The following is a 20,040-nucleotide window of genomic DNA, read 5'->3' as shown; positions in this document are numbered from 1 at the left end:
CAAACAACATTCAAAAAAGAGCAACAGTGGCAATACTAATCTCTGACAAAACAGATTTGAAAGTAAAATCCACTGCAAAGGATAAGAAAGGACACTATATAATGATTAAAAGATCAGTACACCAGGAGGACATACCTATAATAAATATTTACGTACCCAACGACAGGGCTCCAAAATACATAAAACAAACTCTAACAGCATTGGAAAGAGAGATAGACAGCTCCAAAATAATAGTAGGAGACATCAACATTCTACTACTAGTGAAGGACGGAACATCCAGAAAAAAACTCGGTAAAGACACGGAAGAGCTAAACGCTACAATCGACCAACTTGATCTCATGGACATATACTGAACACTACACTCAACAGCAGCTAAGTATACGTTCTTTTCCAGTGCACATGGAACATTCTCCAGAATAGACCACATACTAGGGCATAAAGCAAGCCTTAACAAAATCCAAAACATCAAAATATTACAAAGCATCTTTTCTGGCCATAAAGCCATAAAAGTAGAAATCTATAACAGAAAAAGTGAGGAAAAAAAATCAAACACATGGAAACGGAACAACACCTTGCTCAAAAACTACTGGGTTATACAAGAAATTAAGGATGGAATAAAGAAATTCATAGAATCAAATGAGAATGAAAACATATCCTACCAGAACCTTTGGGACAGCAAAAGCTGTGCTCAGAGGTCAGTTTATAGCAATAAATGTACACATCCGAAAGGGCCAAAATCAAAACATTAACCCTACAACTGGAAGAAGTAGAAAGAGAACAGCAAAAGAAACTCTGGGGCGCCAAAAGAAAGGAAATAATAAGAATTAGAGTAGAATTAAATGAAACAGAGAATAGAAAATAATTGAAAAAGTTAACAAGACCAAAAGCTGGTTTTCTTTGAAAAGATCAACAAAACTGATAAACCATTGGCCAAGCTGACAACAGAAAAACCGGAGAGGAAGCAAATAACCCATATAAGAAATGAGATGGGTGATAATCACAACAGACCCAACTGAAATTAAAAGAATCATAACAGAATACTATGAAAAATTGTACACCAACAAATTTGAAAACCTAGAGGAAATGGACAAATTTCTAGAAACTCACTAAAACTCCCAGCAAAAAAAAGCCCTGGCCCGATGGCTTCACTTCTACTGAAGGTATTTCAGAGCATAGAAAAGGATGGAATACTCCCAAACACATTCTATGAAGCCAGCATAACCTTGATATCAAAACCAGGTAAAGAGAGCACAAAAAAACAAAATTACAGACCAATATCCCTCATGAACATTGACACAAAAATCCTCAACGAAATTCTAGCCAACAGAATTCAGCAACATATCAAAAAAATAATTCACCATGATCAAGTGGGATTTATACCAGGTATGCAGGGATAGTTCAGCATTAGAAAAACAATCAATGTAATCCATCACATAATTAAAACAAAAGACAAGAACCACATGATCTGATCAATCGATGCAGAAAAGACATTTGACAAAGTCCAACACGCATTCATGATAAAATCTCTCAACAAAATAGGAAAAGAAGGGTAATTCCTCAACATAATTAAGGGCATTCATACAAACCCAACAATGAACATCATCCTAAATGGAGAGACTTTGAAAGCATTCTTCTTGAGAATGGGAACCAGACAAGGATGCCCTCTATCACCACTCTTATTCAACATTGTGCTGGAGGTCTTAGCCAGAGCAATTAGGCTAGACAAAGAAATAAAGGGCATCCAGATTGGTAGGGAAGAAGTCAAAGTATCTCTATTTGCAGATGATATGATGTTATATACAGAAAACCCCAAAGAATCCACAAGGAAACTACTGCAACTAATAGAAGATTTCAGTAAAGTATCAGGATACAGGATAAACATACAAAAATCAGTTGGATTCCTCTACGCCAACAGAGAGAACCTCCAAGAGTAAATCACCAAATCAATACCGTTTACAACAGCCCCCAAGAAGATAAAATACTTAAGAATAAATCTAACCAGAGACGTAAAAAATCTATACAAGGAAAACTACAAGACACTACTGCAAGAAGCTAAAAGAGACCTGCATAAGTAGAAAAACATACCTTGCTCATGGATAGGAAGATTTAACATTGTGAAAATGTCTATTCTACCCAAAGTGATCTACAGATACAATGCAATCCCGATCCAAATTCCAACGGCATTTTTTAATGAGATGGAGAAACAAATCACCAACTTCATATGGGAAGGGAAGAGGCCCTGGATAAGCAAAGCATTACTAAAGAAGAAGAACAAAGTGGGAGGCCTCACACTACCTGATTTTAGAACCTATTATACCTCCACAGTAGTCAAAACAGACTGGTACTGGTACAACAACAGATACACAGACCAATGGAACGGAATTGAGAATCCAGATACAAATTTAGCCACCTACGAGCAGCTGAAAGTTGACAAAGGCCCAAAGTCCATTAATTGGGGAAAAGACAGTCTCTTTAACAAATGGTGCTGGCATAACTGGATATCCATCTGCAGAAAACTGAAACAGGACCCATACCTCACACCGTGCACAAAAACTAAATAAATATGGATAAAAGACCTAAATATAAAATCAAAAACTATAAGGATCATGGAAGGAAAAATACGGACAACGCTAGCAGCCCTAATACATGGCATAAACAGAAAACAAACCATAAGTAACAATGTACAAGCACCAGAAGAGAAACTAGATAACTGGGAGCTCCTAAAAATCAAACACTTATGCTCATCAAAAGACTTCATCAAAACAGTCAAAAGACAACCTACAGACTGGGAAAAAATTTTTGGCTACGACAAATCTGATCAGCGTCTAATCTCTGAAACCTACAAGATACCTCAAAACCTCAACAACAAAAGGACAAACAATCCAGTTAGAAAATGGGCAAAGGATGAACAGACACTTCACCAAAGAAGATATTCAGGTGGCTAACAGACACATGAGGAAATGCTCACTATCATTAGCCATTAGAGAAACGCAAATCAAAACTACAATGAGATACCAGCTCACCCCAACAAGGCTAGCATTAATCCAAAACACACAAAATAATAAATGTTGGAGAGGTTGTGGAGAGACTAGAACACTTATACACCGTTGGTGGGAATGTAAAATGGTACAACCACTATGGAAATCAATTTGGCGCTTCCTTAAAAAGTTAGAAATAGAAGTACCATACAATCCAGCAATCTGACTCCTTGGAATATATCCTAGAGAATTAAGAGCCGTCACACGAATAGATAAATGCACACCCATGTTCATTGCAGCATTGTTTACAATAGCAAAGGGATGGAAACAACTTAGATGCCCATCAATGGACGAATGGATAAACAAATTATGGTATATTCACACAATGGAATGCTACGCAACGATAAAGAACAATGATGAATCAGTGAAACATCTTATAACATGGAGGTATCTGGAGGGTATTATGCTGAGTGAACTTAGTTGCAAAAGGACAAATGTTGCATAAGACCACTATTATAAAAACCCAGGAAAAAGTTTAAATATAGAAGACAACATTCTTTGATGTTTATGAGGGTGGGGAGGGAGAGAGAGTGTTATTCACTAACTAGAAAGTAGACAAGAATTAGGTGAAGGGCAGGACAGCACACACTACAGGTGAAGTCAGCACAACTGGATTAAACCAAAGCTAAGAAATTTCCTGAATACAGCCAAACACTTTGAGGGACAGAGTAGCAGGGGAGGGTGTCTAAGGACCATCCTTTCAGTGGACATCTAGGTCAACTGGCACATAAAAGTTTTTAAAGAAAATGTTCTGCATCCCACTTTGGTGAGTTGTGTCTGGGGTCTTAAACGCTAGTGAGCGGCCATCTAAGATGCATCAACTGGTACCAACCCACCTGGAGTAAAGGAAAATGAAGAACACCATGGACACAAGGAAATTATTAGCTCAAGATACAGAAAGGGCCACAAAAAACAGAGACTTCATCAGCCTGAGACCAGAAGAACTAGATGGTGCCTGGCAACCACAATGGCTGCCCTGACAGGGAACGCAAAAGAGAGTCCCCAATGGAGCAGAATAGTGTGGGGCAGAACTCAAATTCTACTAAAAAGACCAGACCTAATGGTTTAATTGAGACTGGAGGGACCCTGGAAGACGTGGCCCCTGGGCTCTCTGTTAGCCCAAAACTAAAACCATTCCAAGGTCAACTCTTTAGACAAAGATTAGACTGGACTATGGGACATAAAATGATACTCATGAAGAATGTGCTTCTTAGCTCAAGTAGATACATGAGACTAAATGAGCAGCTCTTGTCCAGAGGCGAGATGAGAAGGCAGAGAGGGTCAGGACCTGGTTGAATGGACACGGGAAATCTGGGGTGGAAAGGAAGAGTGTGCTGTCACACTATAGGGAGAGCAAGTAGGGTCACAAAACTATGTATAAATTTTTGTATGAGAGACTAACCTGAATTGTAAACTTTCACTTAAAGCACAACAATAAAAAAAAATAAAAAATAAAAAATCTATGATATAAAAATTAAAAAGAAATTGGACTTCTTCCTAAAAGAAAACAAAAATGGTTTGGCTGATCTGTTTGACAGTGAGGACTAGCTTTACCAATTAGATTATATGATGTTTTTTACAAACTGAATGAGTTATATATTTAAAATATACTTAGAGCATATATGATAAAATAATTTTATGAAAAATATTGACAAATCTCTTTGTGGTCTATGGGCCAGAAATGGACTCCACAAATGGACTTTTTTTCTTTTAATTTTTTTATTGTACTTTAGATGAAGGTTTACAGAACACATAGTTTCTCATTAAACAGTACACATATTGTTTTATGACAGTGGTTAACAACCCCACAGATTGTCAACACTGTCCCTTCTCAACCTTAGGTTGCCTATTACGCAAATGGACTTTTAAAAAGGGCTCCATCAGTATCGGTTCCTGCTGGAGATAAGGACAGCCTGGGCAGAAGAAGCTGGCATCATATAGTTGTATGTGGAAACTGAAGGGTCTTCATGAGAAGCCAGCTGGAGAAGAAGCACCACCAGGTCAAGTGAGGGGCAGTTGGAGACCTCAGTGGTGTTATTTTTGAGAAACCCAGGAAGTGAAGAATCTATCATGGGAAATGCCATACCTAGAGGGCAGCACTACCAGAGGATATCAGCCTTTTCCTCTCCACCACTCTCCTCACCAACTTCCGAGAAGCCAGAGGCAGCGAGTAGAATGGAGGGATGGAGAATAAGAGATGCAAGGGAAGGAAACAGAGAAGCCAGCCAGGACCCCTCTCTACATTGTAAGCTTCTAGGTTTAAAAAATGGCTCATGCTGGGGGAAGGGAGAAGTCTTCAATTCATCCAGAGTATTGACTTATGTGATTGAGGCACTGGACTGGAACTAGCACTGATCTTGTGACTGAAAGTGATGAGAGGAATTTTATTATCTGAGTAACTGAAAAAGTTATAGGGCTCCTCAGGCTTCACCCATGGGATTTCATCTGTAGGACTGGGATGTCCTCAGATTGCATTCTTACAGGTAGATGGGATAAAATTGCTTTCTACTCTCAAAAAAGTCAAAACCAACCCCCCAAAAGTGTTCAATAAACATCCTTGCCATTAAAAAAAAAAGTCTATAAAAAGAAAAAACACACACACAATAAACCTACTCTGCTATATGTAAATATGGATGTAGGCAAATGCACGGAATATGATCTAGAAAGATATACAGAAAACTCAGATGTGGTTACCTCAAGGGTGGGAGATTAGGGAACAAGAAGGGTTTTTACTATACCTGTTATTTGTTTTATACACTAAAAATACAATCATGTATTATTTGTAAAATAAAAGATAAATTGCCCCTTACTTAAACAGAACCCACAAATTTAATTTTAAAAATTACCATAGAATTGGAATCCATACAGGTCAGTTTGGGATATGAAGAGCGCAAAATATCTTTTCTCAGAGGTACTGGCCTCAAAATTCTGGACCAAGAAGGATCTTACAATGCAGTTAGTTTTCTGTGTTCATATTTGGAGAGGATATACTCAAAGTTTCTCAGTCCAAAGGTATGCCTTCCAAGTATTTTCCTCAATGTCCAAAACAGAGTTTCCTTTGAAATTTCTGTATAGAAAAACGGTTCATATCTTTGAATAGGTAGGAATAAGAAAGAACAGAATAAGTATAAAGAATCATGGCAACCTTATGGGAAATATTCAGATGCAGAAAATATCAGCTTTCTGCTTTCTTCAACTGTCAGCTGCCAAGTTGGCTCAATTAATAAAGACAGACTGTAGGGGGCAGTGGCACAAATGATAAGGCCAACTCCTCAGAACCTGACCTTCCTATCTGCCCAATTTCTTCTCCTTTATCATTATCAACAAATATGTATAAAGAAAATGCATGCCAGGCAACACCACAGCTTTGGTGAAGGGCCCACTGTTGAAACCTCTCCAGGTGTTGGAAGGATAAGGGCAATTAGAAACTAGAGGGACTGATGGACTGGCGTGGAAAGATCTCTTAGGCATACTGCTTAATGAAAAAAATGCAAATCGCTGAGCAAGAAGTAACATGTTTCCTCATTAATATAAACACGTATATGTATGTAAATGCAAAGGGAAGAGACTGGAAGGAAGGACACATACTCAATGGTGACAGGCGTTATTCTACCGGTGATAGGGGAAGGGGAGGGGACTTTCACATTTTATCCTATATTCTTCTGTGACACTTTTTACAATTATTATACCATGGAAATGTATCCACGAATGACATATGTTTAAAATAAGTTGTTAAACTCCTCAGGTTCAGTTTCAACCACTAACTCTGTAGATGACTTTGAATCTTTACCTTTAACTCTGTCCTTTTCCCTCAGCAACAAATAGGTGACGTTTGAAATTAAGTCAAAACACTTAAGTTGCGTGCCCATCTGCCTGGTGGACATTTCCACTCAACCAGAAACTTCTGATAGCTTTATGCTCACCAACAAAAGATGCCTGAAACTGAACTCGGCTTCCTCACACTGGTTCTCCTTCCTGACTGCTGGATATCCATCTGTGTGTTCTGCCACCATCATTCTCCCAATCATCCAGGACAAAAATTCTGGAGTCATATTTGAGTTTTTCTCATTCCTGTACACCACTTCCCCAACTCTCTAGTCAGTCACCAAATCCTGTCCTTTTCTTTGAAGTGCTCATAGGATTCTCTTTCCATTCCTATCACACCTGTTCTGATTCAGCCCCTTTTCACTTTGCTTCTAGATTTTGCTAGAACTTTCTATTTGGTCTCCCTGAATCAAGCTTTCCTTTCTAGATGGCCCTACACATGGATTCTAGAATAATCCTCCTGTTTTAATAATTTCTCTCTCTTGCTTGAAAACTTTCAATGGCGCTCCATAGCTCATAGTGTAACTTTCAAACCTCTATAGTTGATATTCAAGGTTTTTCAAAATCTTATCTTTCATTGCTTTGTAGCCACACTGGTCTACTAAATCCTGGTCATTCCTGCAGCCATGCCTTTGCCTAGGCTGTATTCCCTATTTTTCTCGATTTAGCAAATCCTAGTCACTCTTAGGAGCCCTGGTGGTGCAGTGGTTAAGAGCTTGCCTGCTAACCAAAAGGCCAGCAGTTCGAAACCACTACAGCCACTCCTTGAAAACCCTGTGGGGCAGTTCTACTCTGTCCTATAGGGTCTCAATGAGTCGGAATCAACGGCAGTGGGTTTTGGTTTCAGTCACTCTTTAAGCTAAAGTTTTATCTTGTCCCTGTAGCTTTCTCTGTCCTCCACATGTAGGTGATTATGGATTCTGGTGAATTAGGGCACCTATGGTCTCCATCTCTTTTAGTACTTAATTATGCACCACTTCCCTTTTCATGTACATTATTTTTCTCCCATCTATCATTGTTATGTTAACAGGCTAATGTCTCATACTTCTGTGGCTCCTACAGTACCTAGCCCTGGATTGGGCATATTAACAGGTGCTAGACATAGAAGGCCAGGGACAAAGATGAAGCCTGGACCTAACCATGGAATAAAATTATAATAGCTAACATTGACATATGCTAAGTGCTTATATAAATGCTTAACATATATGAACTTATTTAAATCTCACAACAATCCTATGAGATAGTAATTTTACAGATGAGGAAACTGAGTCACAGAGCTAGGTTCAAACCCAGGCAGTTTGGCTCCAAAATCTCTCTCTTTAATCACTTTGTTGTATCATCACCAATGCGATGGAAAGTTGAACATGATCCTGGAAAGAGGATGGAGCAAAATTGGGAAGAGAACAGAGGTTAAGGCATGAAATGATGGGGCTAAAGAAAAATGGGTCAGGAAAAATAGTAAGGGTAACCACAAGTAAAAGCCTGGAGAAGTGGGCACTATAGTAAGGAGAGGAATGAGGACAAGGAAAAGTTGACAAACAAAAGGTAAACAAGAAAGTCGCTCAACGTGAGTTGGGAAGATGAGGAAGCCCAGGAAGACCTCAGGGAAAAAGCTGTCATGTCAAACAGGGTGCAGAGAACAAATGAGGAAGGGCAATTCTTACAAGACAGTGAAGGTGCCATTGTACTCGTTGGGCTCTGGCACAGGCACTCTGAGGAGCCTCTGGGGGGAGGCCAGTACAGGACAGCGTTTCGTTTTGGCAGATACAGAGCTCACATATGCCAGTCTTCATTCCGTTGGTGGCATTCTGCTCTGGTTGCTCAGTTAAAGCCATTTGCACCCTTTTAAGGGTGTGATGTGTGATAGCATTCTGTTCGTGTCGCTCAGTTAGAGCCATTTCTGTCCTTTCTAGGGGGTGATGTGTGACGGCATTCTGTTCCTGTTGCTAAGTTAGAGCTTTTTGCCCCCTTTCTGGGGTGTAATTTATAGAATACTCCAATAAATGCTGAGCCGCTGGGGGAAAAATAACTCCCTCTGATAATCCTGGTTGCTGAGTTACGGTAAGCTCTAGCCCCAAAGGTTTAAGTGTAACTTCATTTGGAGATGTGATCTTCTTCAGGACTGTACAATGTTTGACTTCCATAGTGCGTTCTGGAGATATGGTAAGCTCTAGATCCAAAGGTTGGACTGTAACTGGCTTTGGAGATGTGGTCTTCTGCAGGGCTGTAGAATGTTCGATCTCCTTAGTGGGTTCTGGAGGTATGGTAAGCTCTAGATCCACAGGTTTAACTGTAACTTGTTTTGGGGCAGCTGTGGTCTTCTGCAGGGCTGTAGAATGTTTGACATCCATAATGGGTTCTGGAGATATGGTAAGCTCCAAATCCAAAGCCTTAACCGTGACTTGCTTTGGAGTAGGTGTGGTCTTCTGCAGGGCTGTAGAATGTTCAATGTTTGAAGTGAATTTGGGAGTTATGGTAAGTTCCCGGTCCAAAGGTTGAACTGTAGCTTCAGTCAGGTTTGGATGCTGAGCCTGAACCTGTTCTGTAGGTGGAAATTTCACCTGAGGATACTCTGGAGAAGAAGCTGTAGTCTCCTGCGGGACTGTAGAATATTCAACCTCCATAATGGGTTCTGTAGTTATGGTAAGCTCCACGTCCACAGGTTTAACTGTGATGTTGGGTAAGTTTGAATGCTGAGCTTGATCCTGACCTGGAGGTGGAAATGTCACCTCAGGATGCTCTGGAGAAGAAGCTGTAGTCCCTTGCGGGACTGTAGAATATTCAACCTCCATAATCGGTTCTGGAGTTATGGTAAGCTCCAGGTCCACAGGTTTAACTGTGATGTTGGGTAAGTCTGAATGCTGAGCTTGATCCTGACCTGTAGGTGGAACTGTCACCTCATGATGCACTGGAAATTGAGCTGCAGCCTCCTCAGGTGGCTCTGGAGGCTGAGTTGGAGTCTCTTGCCTGGCTGGAGAAGGTTCCACCTCTGTTTTGGGTTCTGGAGATATGGTAAGCTCCAGGTCCAAAGGCTGAATGGTGACGTTGGGCGAGTTTCAATGCTGAACTTCACCTTGACCTGAAGGTAGAACTGTCACCTCATGATGTGCTGGATGTTGAGCTACAACCCCCTTAGAAGGCTCTGGAGGCTGAGTTGGAGTCTCCTGCTTGGCTGGAGTAGACTCAACCTCTGTATTGGGTTCTGGTGATATGGTAAGCTCCAAGTCTAAAGTTTGAATGGTGACTTGCTTTGTAGGAGGAGCTGTGATCTTCTGCAGGGTTGTAGAATGTTCAGCCTCCATAATGGGTTCTGGAGTTATGGTAAGCTCCAGGTCCACAGGTTTAACTGTGATGTTGGGTAAGTTTCAATGCTGAGTGTGAACCTGACCTGTAGGTGGAACTGTCACCTCATGAGGCAATGGAAATTGAGCTACAAACTTCTCAGGTGGCTCTGGGGCTGAGTTGGGGTCTTCTGTTTGGTTGGAGAAGGATTGACCTCCATATTGGGTTCTGGAGTTATAGAAACCTCCAGGTCCAGTGGTTGAACTGTGACTTCGTCAGGTTTGGCTTCTGAGCCTGTACCTGGTCCGGATGTAGAAGTGTCACCTCAGGGCACTTTGGAGAAGGAGCTGTAGTCTTCTGCAGGGCTGTAGAATGTTCAGCCAGTGTAGTGGGTCCTGGTATTATGGTAAGCTCCAGGTTCAAAGGTTGAACTGTACTTTTAGTCAGATTTGGATGCTGAGCCTGAAACTGGTCTGGATGTGGAATGGTCACCTCAGGACAATTTGGAAGAGGAGCTGTAGACTTCTGTGGGGCTGTAGAATGTTCAGCCTCCATAGTGTGTTCCGGAGTTATGGTAAGCTCCAGGTCCAAAGGTTGAGCTGTAATGCTGGGTAAGTTTGAATGCTGAACTTGATATTGACCTGTTGGTGAAACTGTCACCTCATGAAGCACTGGAAGTTGAACTACACCCTCCTTAGGAGGCTCCAGAGGTTGAGTTGGGGCCACCTGTTGGGTTGTCAAAGATTCCTCCACTTTAGGAGGCTCTGAAGGCTGTGCTGGAACACCCTGCTGGACTGGAGAAGGTTCTATCTCCTTAGGGGGCTCTGGAGGATGAACTGGGGCCTCCTGCTGAGTTGGAGAAGGTTCAGCATTCTTAGAAGACTCAGGAGACTGAGGTGGGACCTCCTGCAGGGATGGAGGAGGCTTCACCTCCTTAGGGGGCTCTGGAGGTGAGGCTGGGGCTTCCTGTTGGCTTGGATAAGGTTCAACCTCTTTAGGGGGCTCTGGAGGTGGGGCAGAGGCCACCTGCTGGACTAGAAATGGTTGGATGTTCTCAAAAAGCTTTGGAAGTAGAGTTGTGGCCTCCTCCTGGACTGGAGAAGGCTCTACCTCCTTAGAGGGTCTGAAGGTGCAGCTGGGACCTCCTGCTGCACTGAAGATGGTTGCATATTTGCAGGGGATTCTTGGGGTGGAGCAGGAGCCTCCTACTGGACTGGGGACTGTTGGACTTCCTCAGGGGGCTCTGGAGGCTGAAATGGGGTCTCTTGTTGGATTGTAGAAGGCTCTACCTGCATAGGGGGCTCAAGAGACTGAGCTAGGATCTCATGCTGGGCTGGAGAAGTTTCAGCCTTCTTAGGGATCTCTGGAGGCTGAGATGAGGCCTCTTGATGTATTGGAGAAGGTTCTACCTGCATAGGGGGCTCTGGAGGCTGAACTGGAGCCTCCTGTTGCACTGGAGAAGATTCAACCTCCTTAGAGGGCTCTGGAGTCTGAAATGGGACCCCTTGCTGGTTTAGGGAAGTTTTCACCTGTGTAGGAGACTCTGGAGGCTGAGGTGGAGTCTTCTGCTTGACCAGAGGAGATTCTACCTCCTTAGGGGTCTCAGGAGTAAGAGCTGCAGCCTCCTGCTGGGATGGAGAAGGTTCTGCCTGCATAAGGGGCTCAGGAGATTGAACTGCAGCCTCTGGTGGGGTGTAGAAAGTTGAACCTCCTTGGGGGGCTCTGGAGTGTGAAATGGGACCCCTGCTACTTTGGGGAAGTTTCTACCTGTGTAAGAGACTCTGGGCTGAGGTGGAGTCTCCTGCTGGACCAGAGAAGATTCTACCTCCTCAGGGGGCTCAGGAGACTCAGCTGGTGTCTTCTGCTGGGCTGAAGAAGGTTCTATCCCCTCAAAGGGCTCTGGAAACTGAACTGGGGCTTCCTACTGGACTGGAGAAGGTTCAACCTTTTCAGGGGGCTGGGATGAGGCCTCTAGCTGGGTTGGAAAAGGTCCAATCTCTGTTGTGGGTTGTGGAGATACAGTAGGTTCTAAATCCAGGGGTTTAACTGTGACATTGGGCAACACTGGGTACTGAGCTTCACTCTGACCTGTGGGTGAAACTGTCACCTCATGATGCCGTGGATGTTGAGTTACAACCTCTGTAGGGGGCTCTGAAGTCTCAGCTGGGGTCTCCTGTATGTTTCAAGGAGGTTCAGACTCCTCAGGTTTCTGTGGAAGTTGAGCTGGGGCTTCCTGCTGGCCTGAAGGAAGTTGGACGTCTTCAGTGGGATCTGCAGGCTCTGTTAGGTCTTCCTGCTAGACTGGAGAAGGTCCAACCTCTGTAGGAGACTCTAGAGGCTTAGCTGGGGCCTGCTTCAGTTCTGGATAGAGTTCCAACTCCACGACAGACTCTGGACGCTGAGGTGGGGTCTCTTGCTGGTCTGGAGAAGGTACATCCTCTGTAGGATGCTCTGGAGTTTGCGCTGGGGCCGCCAGATAGCTTGGAGAAGGTTCAACCTCAACAAGGGACTCTGGAGATTGAGTTGTGACCTCCTGCTGGTCTGGAGAAGGTTGAACCTCTGTAGTGTTTTCTGTAGTTATGGTAAGCTCTAGATACAGAGATTTAACTGTGACATTGGGCAACATTGGATGCTGAGTTTCACCTTGACCTGGAGGTGAAACCGTCACCTCATGATGCCCTGCTGGTTGAGTTACAGCCTCTGTAGGGGAATCTGGAGGTTGAGCTAGGCCCTCCTGCAGGACTGGAGAAGGTTCAACCTCTTCAGGGGGGCTCTGGAGGTAGAGGTGGGTCTTCCTGCTGGGTTGGAGGAGGCTCATTCTCTTTAACAGGGTCTGGGGGCTGTGTTGGGTCATCCACTTGAATGGGTGAATGTTCAACCTCCTCAAGGAGCTCCGGAGGCTGAGCTAGTTCCTCCTGGTGGGTTGGAGAAGTTTCATCCTTCTTATGGCTCTGTGGACTGTGGTGGGTCCTTCTGTTCGACTGGAGAAGGTTGGAGAATTGTCAGGGGGATCTGGAGGTTGAACTGGGTCCTCCTGCTCAACTGAAGAAGGTTCGACCTCCTTGGGTGGATCGGGAGGCTGAGCTGCGATTTGCTTCTTGGTTGAAAAAGGTCCAACCTCCTCTGGGGACTCTGGACGCTGAAGTGGGGCATCCCATTGTGTTGGAGAATGCTCAACCAGAGGTTTAACTGATACTTTAGGCAAGACTGAATGGTGAGCTTGAAGATGACCTGGAGGTTGAATTGTCACTCCATCATGCAATGAAGGTAGGGTTAAAACCTCATCTGGGGGCTCTAGAGGATGAGCTGGGACCTCTAGTTGGACTGGAGAAAGTTCAACTTCCTCAGCAGGCTCTAGAGGCTTAGTTGGGGCCCCGTGCTGTTTTGGGGAAGGTTTGACCTCCTAAGGAGGCTGAACTGGAGAAGGTTTCACCTTCTCAGGAGTCTCTGGAGGCTCAGCTGGACCTTATGCTGGGTTGGACATGACTGAACCTCCTTTATGGGTTCCGGAGGTAGGATAAGCTGCAGATCAGCAGGTTTAACTGTAACATTGGGCAAATTTGAAAGATAAGGTTGATTCTGACCTGGTGGTGGAACCTCATGATTTGTGGTAGTTTGAGCTATAACCTCTGTAGGAGGCTCCAGAGGTTGAGTCGGGGCCTCCTGCTGGACTGGAGAAGGTTCCACCTCTTCAGGGAGTTATGCAGGCTGATGTGTGTCCCCGTGCTGTACTAGAGAAGGTCCAACTTCCTCAATGGGCTTTGTAGCCTGAGCAGGAGCCTCTTCCTGGGTTGAAGAAGGTTTAATTTCCTCAGAGGGGCTTGAAGCCTTAGCTGGAAACTGCGGCTGGTTTAGAGAAGGTGTAATACCTTCAGAGGGATTTGGAGGCTGTACCTGAGATTCATGCTGCATTTTAGGCCGTGCTGGGATTTCCCGCTGGACTGGAGAAGGTTTAAACCCCTCAGGGGGCTCTGGAGGCTGAGCTGGAGCCTCCGGTTGCACTGGAGAAGGTCCGACTTCCTCAGAGGGCTTTGGAGGCTCTGCTGGGGTTTCCTCCTGTACTGGAGAAGGTTAAGCTTCCTCAGAGGGCTTTGGAGGCTGAGCTGGAGCCTCCTGCTGGCCTGGAGAAGGTTCAACTTCATGGAGAGGCTTTGGATGCTGAGCTGGGGCTTCCTGCTGGACTGGAGGTTTAACCTCATGGAAAGGCCTTGGTGGCTGTACTGGGGCTTCCTGGTGGACTGGAGAATGCTCAACCTCCTCAGTGGGCTCTGGAGGATGAACTGGGGCCTCCTGTTGGGTTGGAGAAGGTTTAACCTCTTGGGCAGGCTTTGAAGGCTGTGCTGGGGCTTCCTGCTGCACTGGAGAAGGTTCACCCTCTTCAGGGAGCTCTGGAGGAGGATCTGGGGCCTTCTGCTCCATTGGAGAAGGTTTAATTTCTTCAGGGGGCCTTGGAGGCTCAGCTGGAAATTCCTGCTGGTTTGGAGAAGGTTCAATACCCTCAGAGGGCTTTGGAGGCTGTGCTGGGGCTTCTTCCTGGACTGGAGAAAGTTCCACCACCTCAGGGAGTTCTGGAGGGGGAGCTGGGACCTCTGGCTGGACTGGAGAGTGTTCAACCTCCTCAGGGTGCTCTGCAGGTAGCCCTGGGGCCTCCTCCTGGACTGGAGAGGGTTCAACTTCCTCACGGTGCTCTGGAGGTGCTGCACTGGAGAAGGTTCAACTTTGAGAGGCTTTGGAGGCTGAGCTGGAGTGTCTTGCAGGGCTGTAGCAGGTTCAAACTCCTCAGAGGGCTTTGGAGGATGAACTGGAGCCTCCTGCATGACTGGAGAATGTTCAACTTCCTCAGAGGGCCTTGGAGGCTGTGCTGGAGTCCCCTGTGGGACTGGAGAATGGTCAACTTCCTCAGAGGGCTTTGGAGGCTGAGCTGGAGCTTCCTGCGAGACTGGAGAATGTTCAACTTTCTCAGAGGGGTTTGGAGGCTGTGTTGGAGCTTCCTGCTGGACAGGAGAAGGTTCAACCTCCTCAGAAGGCTTTGGAGGCTGAGCTGCAGCCTACTGCTGGAGTGGAGGAGGTTCAACCTCTTCAGAGGGCTTTGGAGGATGTGCTGGGGCTTCCTGCTGGACTGAAGGAGATGCAACCTCCTCTGGGCTCTGTAGAGGCAGAGGTGAGGCCACCTGCTGTGTGGGACAAGCTTCAACTACTCCGGTAGCATTTGGAGGCTGTGCTAGGGCTTCCTCCTGGACTGGAGAAGGTTCAACCTCTTCAGAGGGCTTTGGAGGCTGAGCTGGGGCTTCCTGCTGGCCTGAAGAAGGTTCAGCTTCCACAGAGGGCTTTGCAAGCTGAAGTGGAGCCTCTTGAGGGACTGGAGAAGGTTCAACCTCCTCAGAGGGCTTTGAAGGCTGAGCTGGGACGTCCTGCTGGACTGAAGAAGGTTCAACTTCCTCAGAGGGCTTTGGAGGCTGAGCTGGAGCCTCTTGGGGGACTGGAGAAGGTTCAACCTCCTCAGAGGGCTTTGGAGACTGTGCTCAGACTTCCTGCTGGCTGGAGAAGGTTCAGCCTCCTCAGAGGGCTTTGGAGGCTGAACTGGGGCTTCCTGCTGGACTGGAGGAGGTTCAGCCTCCTCAGAGGGCTTTGGAGGCTGAACTGGGGCTTCCTGCTGGACTGGAGAAGGCTCAGCCTCCTCAGAGGGCTCTTGAGGCTGAGCCTGGACCTCATGCTGGCTTCAAGGCTTAACCTCCTGGGGAGGCTTTGGAGGCTGTGCTGGGGCTTCCTGCTGAGTTGGACATGATTGAACCTCCTTAACAGGCTCTGTGGTTAGGGTAAGCTCCACATCTGCTGGTTTAATTGTGATATTGGGCACGGATGAATGATGAGTTTGATTCTGACCTGGAGGTTGAAGAGTCACCTCATGATGCACTGAAGTTCGTGGTGTAACTTCCTTAGGTGTCTTTAGACACTGAGTCTGTGCCTCCTGCTGGGTTGGAGAAGGTTCACTCTCCTCAGGTGCCTCTGGAGTCTGAACTGGGGTCTCCTGCTGTATAGGAAAAGGCTCTCCCTCTTTAGGGAGCTCTGGAAGCTGTGTTGAGGCCTCTTGCTGGACTGGAGAAGGTTCTTCAATCTCAGGGGGCTCTGGAGGTTCAGCTGGGGTCTCCTGCTGGACTGCAAAAGGTTCTACCTCCCGAGGGGACTCTGGAGGCTGAGATGGGGCTCCTTGTTCAACTGAAAGTTCCTCCTCAGGAAGCTCAGGGCCTTCCACGGTAGGTAGAGTAGGATCAAACTCAGGGGGCTCTGGAGGCTGATCTGGGGTCCCTAGGAATTCCAGAGGTAGCTTGTCTGGAGGATACACTATATCCAAACTTGGGTCTATTAGATAATCGTCCATGGGTTGGTCTAGTCGGTTAGGTGCTTTTGCAAATTGGCCTGAAGTTCCAACAACAACCTTAGCAGGCCGTCTTTGCTGAGCTAGATCCTTTATCAGGTTTGGGGGTGAAACAATAACCTTATCTGGTTTCAAACTATGACTCTCTAGAGGTGGAACAAGTATTTCAAATGACTGGTGACCTTCAGCCTGATTCATACCTGGAGTTTCAATCTTACTTTTGAGTCGACGAGGGAGAGCTACCAACTGATTCTGATCCCGATCAAGCATTGGAACCATCTTCGAGAACCTCCGAAGCCGAGTAAGTTTGTCATTCAGATCCTGATGTGGGTCAGCAAACCGATTCAGCCTAGGAGGCAGCTCTGGAGCCCAATCTGTGCCCAAAGTCTCAGAGAACTTCTGAGGCCAGGCCATCATCTGGGCTGGAGCTGGGGACTCCACATAGTCAAAGTCCCCTGACTGGGGCAGGGGTTTAAGTGTATGGGGCGGTTCGGGTGGGCGATCAGGTGAGGGCAAAGACCAGGGTTCGGTCGGCCCTGGGGGGTCGGAGGTCTGCTGGACCAGGTCTGGGAACCACTCTGGAAGCGGTGCCGCCTGGACCAGCAGCCGCAATGGTTGCAGCGTGAGGAGGAGCTGTGGCGCCCAGAGGCGCAGCGGGGATATGACTTGACGAGGCTACGGGGTGCAGCGACCCAGGCCAATGGGGTGCCAGCGTCCTTAGCGGGAGACAAACCATTGTGACAGCCCCAGACGTACTTGCACCTTTACGACTGCGTGCCCCTCCCCCACGGCGTGCCCCACCCTTTATTAACGACATCTTTGTTGACGCAGTACTTTTTTTTTAACTGTGTCAGAGACCAGTTCCAAGGCACTATGGAGAGTCCTTTTCCTAGAATTACCAGGGCCCAAGCTTCCCTTCTGCAAGGGTGACAGGATTTCACGTCCCCTCCCCCTCTCCTGCCCTCAGGCTCCAGCCACTTGGTCAGCGGCAGGGACAGAGCGCTTCACCAGCCTCTCTGCATAGTCGAAAGTGCTAGCCAGTTTCTGGCGGCCAGACCTCTTCTTCCTCCAAACTGAAATCGAGACATTCTTCCTCCCCTTGACGGAACCGCCTCCAAGAAGAGGAACTGACATGCAAAATGGACGCTATTTAGTGGGGCCAAGAGGGGAATGAACACACGTTAAAGTTATTTTACTCTAAAAGGCTGCTATTTCCTCAACTCTCCGTATCCTCTTTGTTCTAAATCCGATTATTAACCCACCACTCTATTAGGTAGGGGGTACCACTAATCAGTGATGACGCCAAATTTTCTGTAGGAGGGGGCTTGAGGAGTGGGCAATTTGGTCTCAGAGAGAAGGACTGAATCCAAGTAGCTAGCACTTTACATGGGCGTCGAAAAACTTCCCCATCCCACTTTGACTCAACACGGCCATTAATCCAGAAAAAGTAACAACCCACTTTTCAGAGGTTCACCTTTGTGTACATGGAGAAGGATGTTAAAGTCAGCATGTTAAAGACTTTTCTTGGAATACTATAACCAATACCTGTTTCTTTTATACCCCTTCTTATAATTGTTTATAGCCCTTCTTATAATCGTTTATTTTCTAGCATAACCCCTAGCATGTAAACTCCAAGGGGTGCGGGGGGGGATGCTTCATCATCTTATTCCCTGTGCCTAGCATATAGCTTGGCACATAGTAATGGTTTTAGAATAGAACTCATTTCAAGATTGGTCTCATAAGGATGGGGTCTTCTGTTTTAATCAGGCTTCTGAATTCTTTAGCACCAATGTTTAATCCCTTCCTTTTATATTTATAAGGAAGCTACACTTCTGTTTTCCCTCTAAATTTATTTTGTTGTTGAGAATATACACAGCAAAACATAAACCAATCCAACCGTTTCTACAAGTACAATTTAGTGACATTGATTACATTCTTCAAGTTGTGCAACCATTCTCACCCTCCTTTTCTGAGTTATTCCTCCTTCATTAACATAAACTCACTGCTCTTTAAGGTTCCTGTCTAATCATTCAAGTTGCTGTTGTCAATTTGATCCCGTATAGATAGTTCTTAAAAGAGCATAATGCTCAAGGTAGGCCTTTTTTACTAGTTACGCTAAACTATTGTACAGTTTTGAGATAACCTCAGGGGACATTTTGTTCAAGTTTTTAAAGATTATCTCAGGGCAATAGTTTCAGGGGTTCATTCAACCTCCATGGCTCCAGAAAGTCTAGAGTCCATGAGAATTTGAAGTTCTGCTCTGCATTTTCCCCCTTTTCATCATGATTCTTCTATGGAACCTTTCATCAAAATGTTCAGTAATGGTAGCCAGGCACCATCCAGTTCTTCTGGTCTCATGGCAAAGGAGGCAGTTGTTCATGGTGGCAATTAGCCACACATTCCATATCCTCCTCCTATTCCTGACTCTCCTTCCTCTGTTGTTCCAGGTGAATAGAGAACAGCTGTTGTGCCTTGGATAGCCACTTGCAAGCTGTTAAGACCCCAGGCACTACGCAGTGAACTAGGAACTAGGAGGTAGAACAGAAGCACTAAACGTGTTATTTAGGTGAATTAACTGTGATGAACCATGAAACCATGACCCTAAACTTCCAAAGCAAGAAACCAAATCCCATGAGGCTTTTGGCTGTACATAAGCAGTCTCAGCAGCTACTCTTTTTCTTTTTTTTGTCATTGTTGTAAATATATCTATCATACAACTTTTGCCAATTCAACTTTTTAGAGATTTACAACTTAATGACAGCAATTACAAAAATTGGCTGTGCAACTCTACCCTTAATCAATGCGATTTAGCAAGCTAAACTTCTTAAAACCCGATCTTGGATAAACTTGAAGCCTCCTTGACTGGGTTTTATTTAAATTAATTAAAATAATTATTTTACATAGAAAAACCTTCAAATACTTTTTCAGAAGGGAATGACTGCCTCTTTCTCTACCTTTTTCTCTTCAAAGCAAAACACTTTGCAACTTTGGGGTGACCTAAGTAATCAAACATCTAGCCCCGAAATTAAGTTCCCACTGATCCAGGTTGATGAAACATATCTCTCTGCTCCTAACTTTTTTATTATTATTATCATTATTTTTAAAGAACACATCTTACTTGTAGTCAAGTTTTTTTTTAGGAACTACCTTGGCAACTTATTGCCTAATTTAGGGCATCTATATAATAGATTTACAAAAAGTTTCTTCAGCAAAACATTTCATTTCATATAAGATATGAGATGCTGAGATCTAGGCATAGTAGTTTTCAAAAGCTATAGCACAATCACACTTCAGGCCATAGATTCTTTGTTCCCAGATCCCCGGGATCTTGTTTGAGGGGAGCTCTAAAAGGCCTATGTTCAAGCAGCCTAGCAGCTAGCCTAGCATCATAGGACATCCACTGGCCTAACAGCATGTTTAGTTAGCCTAGCTCTGTTCAGCCAAGCCCTGAAGGGTTAGAATGACCCCTCACCTCTGTCCATGACTGTAGGAGTGCTCTGATGCTTCTCAAGCCTGCTC

The 20,040-nt window shown here is 45.2% G+C and overlaps 2 protein-coding genes and 1 long non-coding RNA gene across 3 annotated transcripts in view; 1 reads left to right on the top strand and 2 right to left on the bottom strand.

Moving 5' to 3' along the window:
• Positions 1–20,040, bottom strand: part of PLEKHM1 (pleckstrin homology and RUN domain containing M1) — a 621,215-nt gene that overhangs the window by 383,026 nt on the left and 218,149 nt on the right. The gene's annotated exons all lie outside the window — the stretch shown is intronic.
• Positions 4,482–18,480, top strand: LOC111820173 (uncharacterized). The gene is made up of 3 exons (XR_002823717.1): positions 4,482–5,283; positions 16,672–16,822; positions 17,489–18,480. It is a non-coding gene; the product is annotated as an uncharacterized LOC111820173 (long non-coding RNA).
• Positions 6,875–10,371, bottom strand: LOC111820171 (leucine-rich repeat-containing protein 37A3-like). The gene is given in 1 exon segment (XM_023729400.1): positions 6,875–10,371. A coding segment is annotated over 1 exon segment (1,356 nt). The 5' UTR covers positions 10,166–10,371; the 3' UTR covers positions 6,875–8,809.

Source organism: Trichechus manatus, unplaced genomic scaffold (genome assembly GCF_000243295.1).
Source record: "Trichechus manatus latirostris isolate Lorelei unplaced genomic scaffold, TriManLat1.0 scaffold00028, whole genome shotgun sequence".
NCBI lineage: Eukaryota > Metazoa > Chordata > Mammalia > Sirenia > Trichechidae > Trichechus > Trichechus manatus.
Note: the sequence above shows the minus strand (reverse complement) of the source record. Positions and strands in the feature narration are given on the sequence as shown.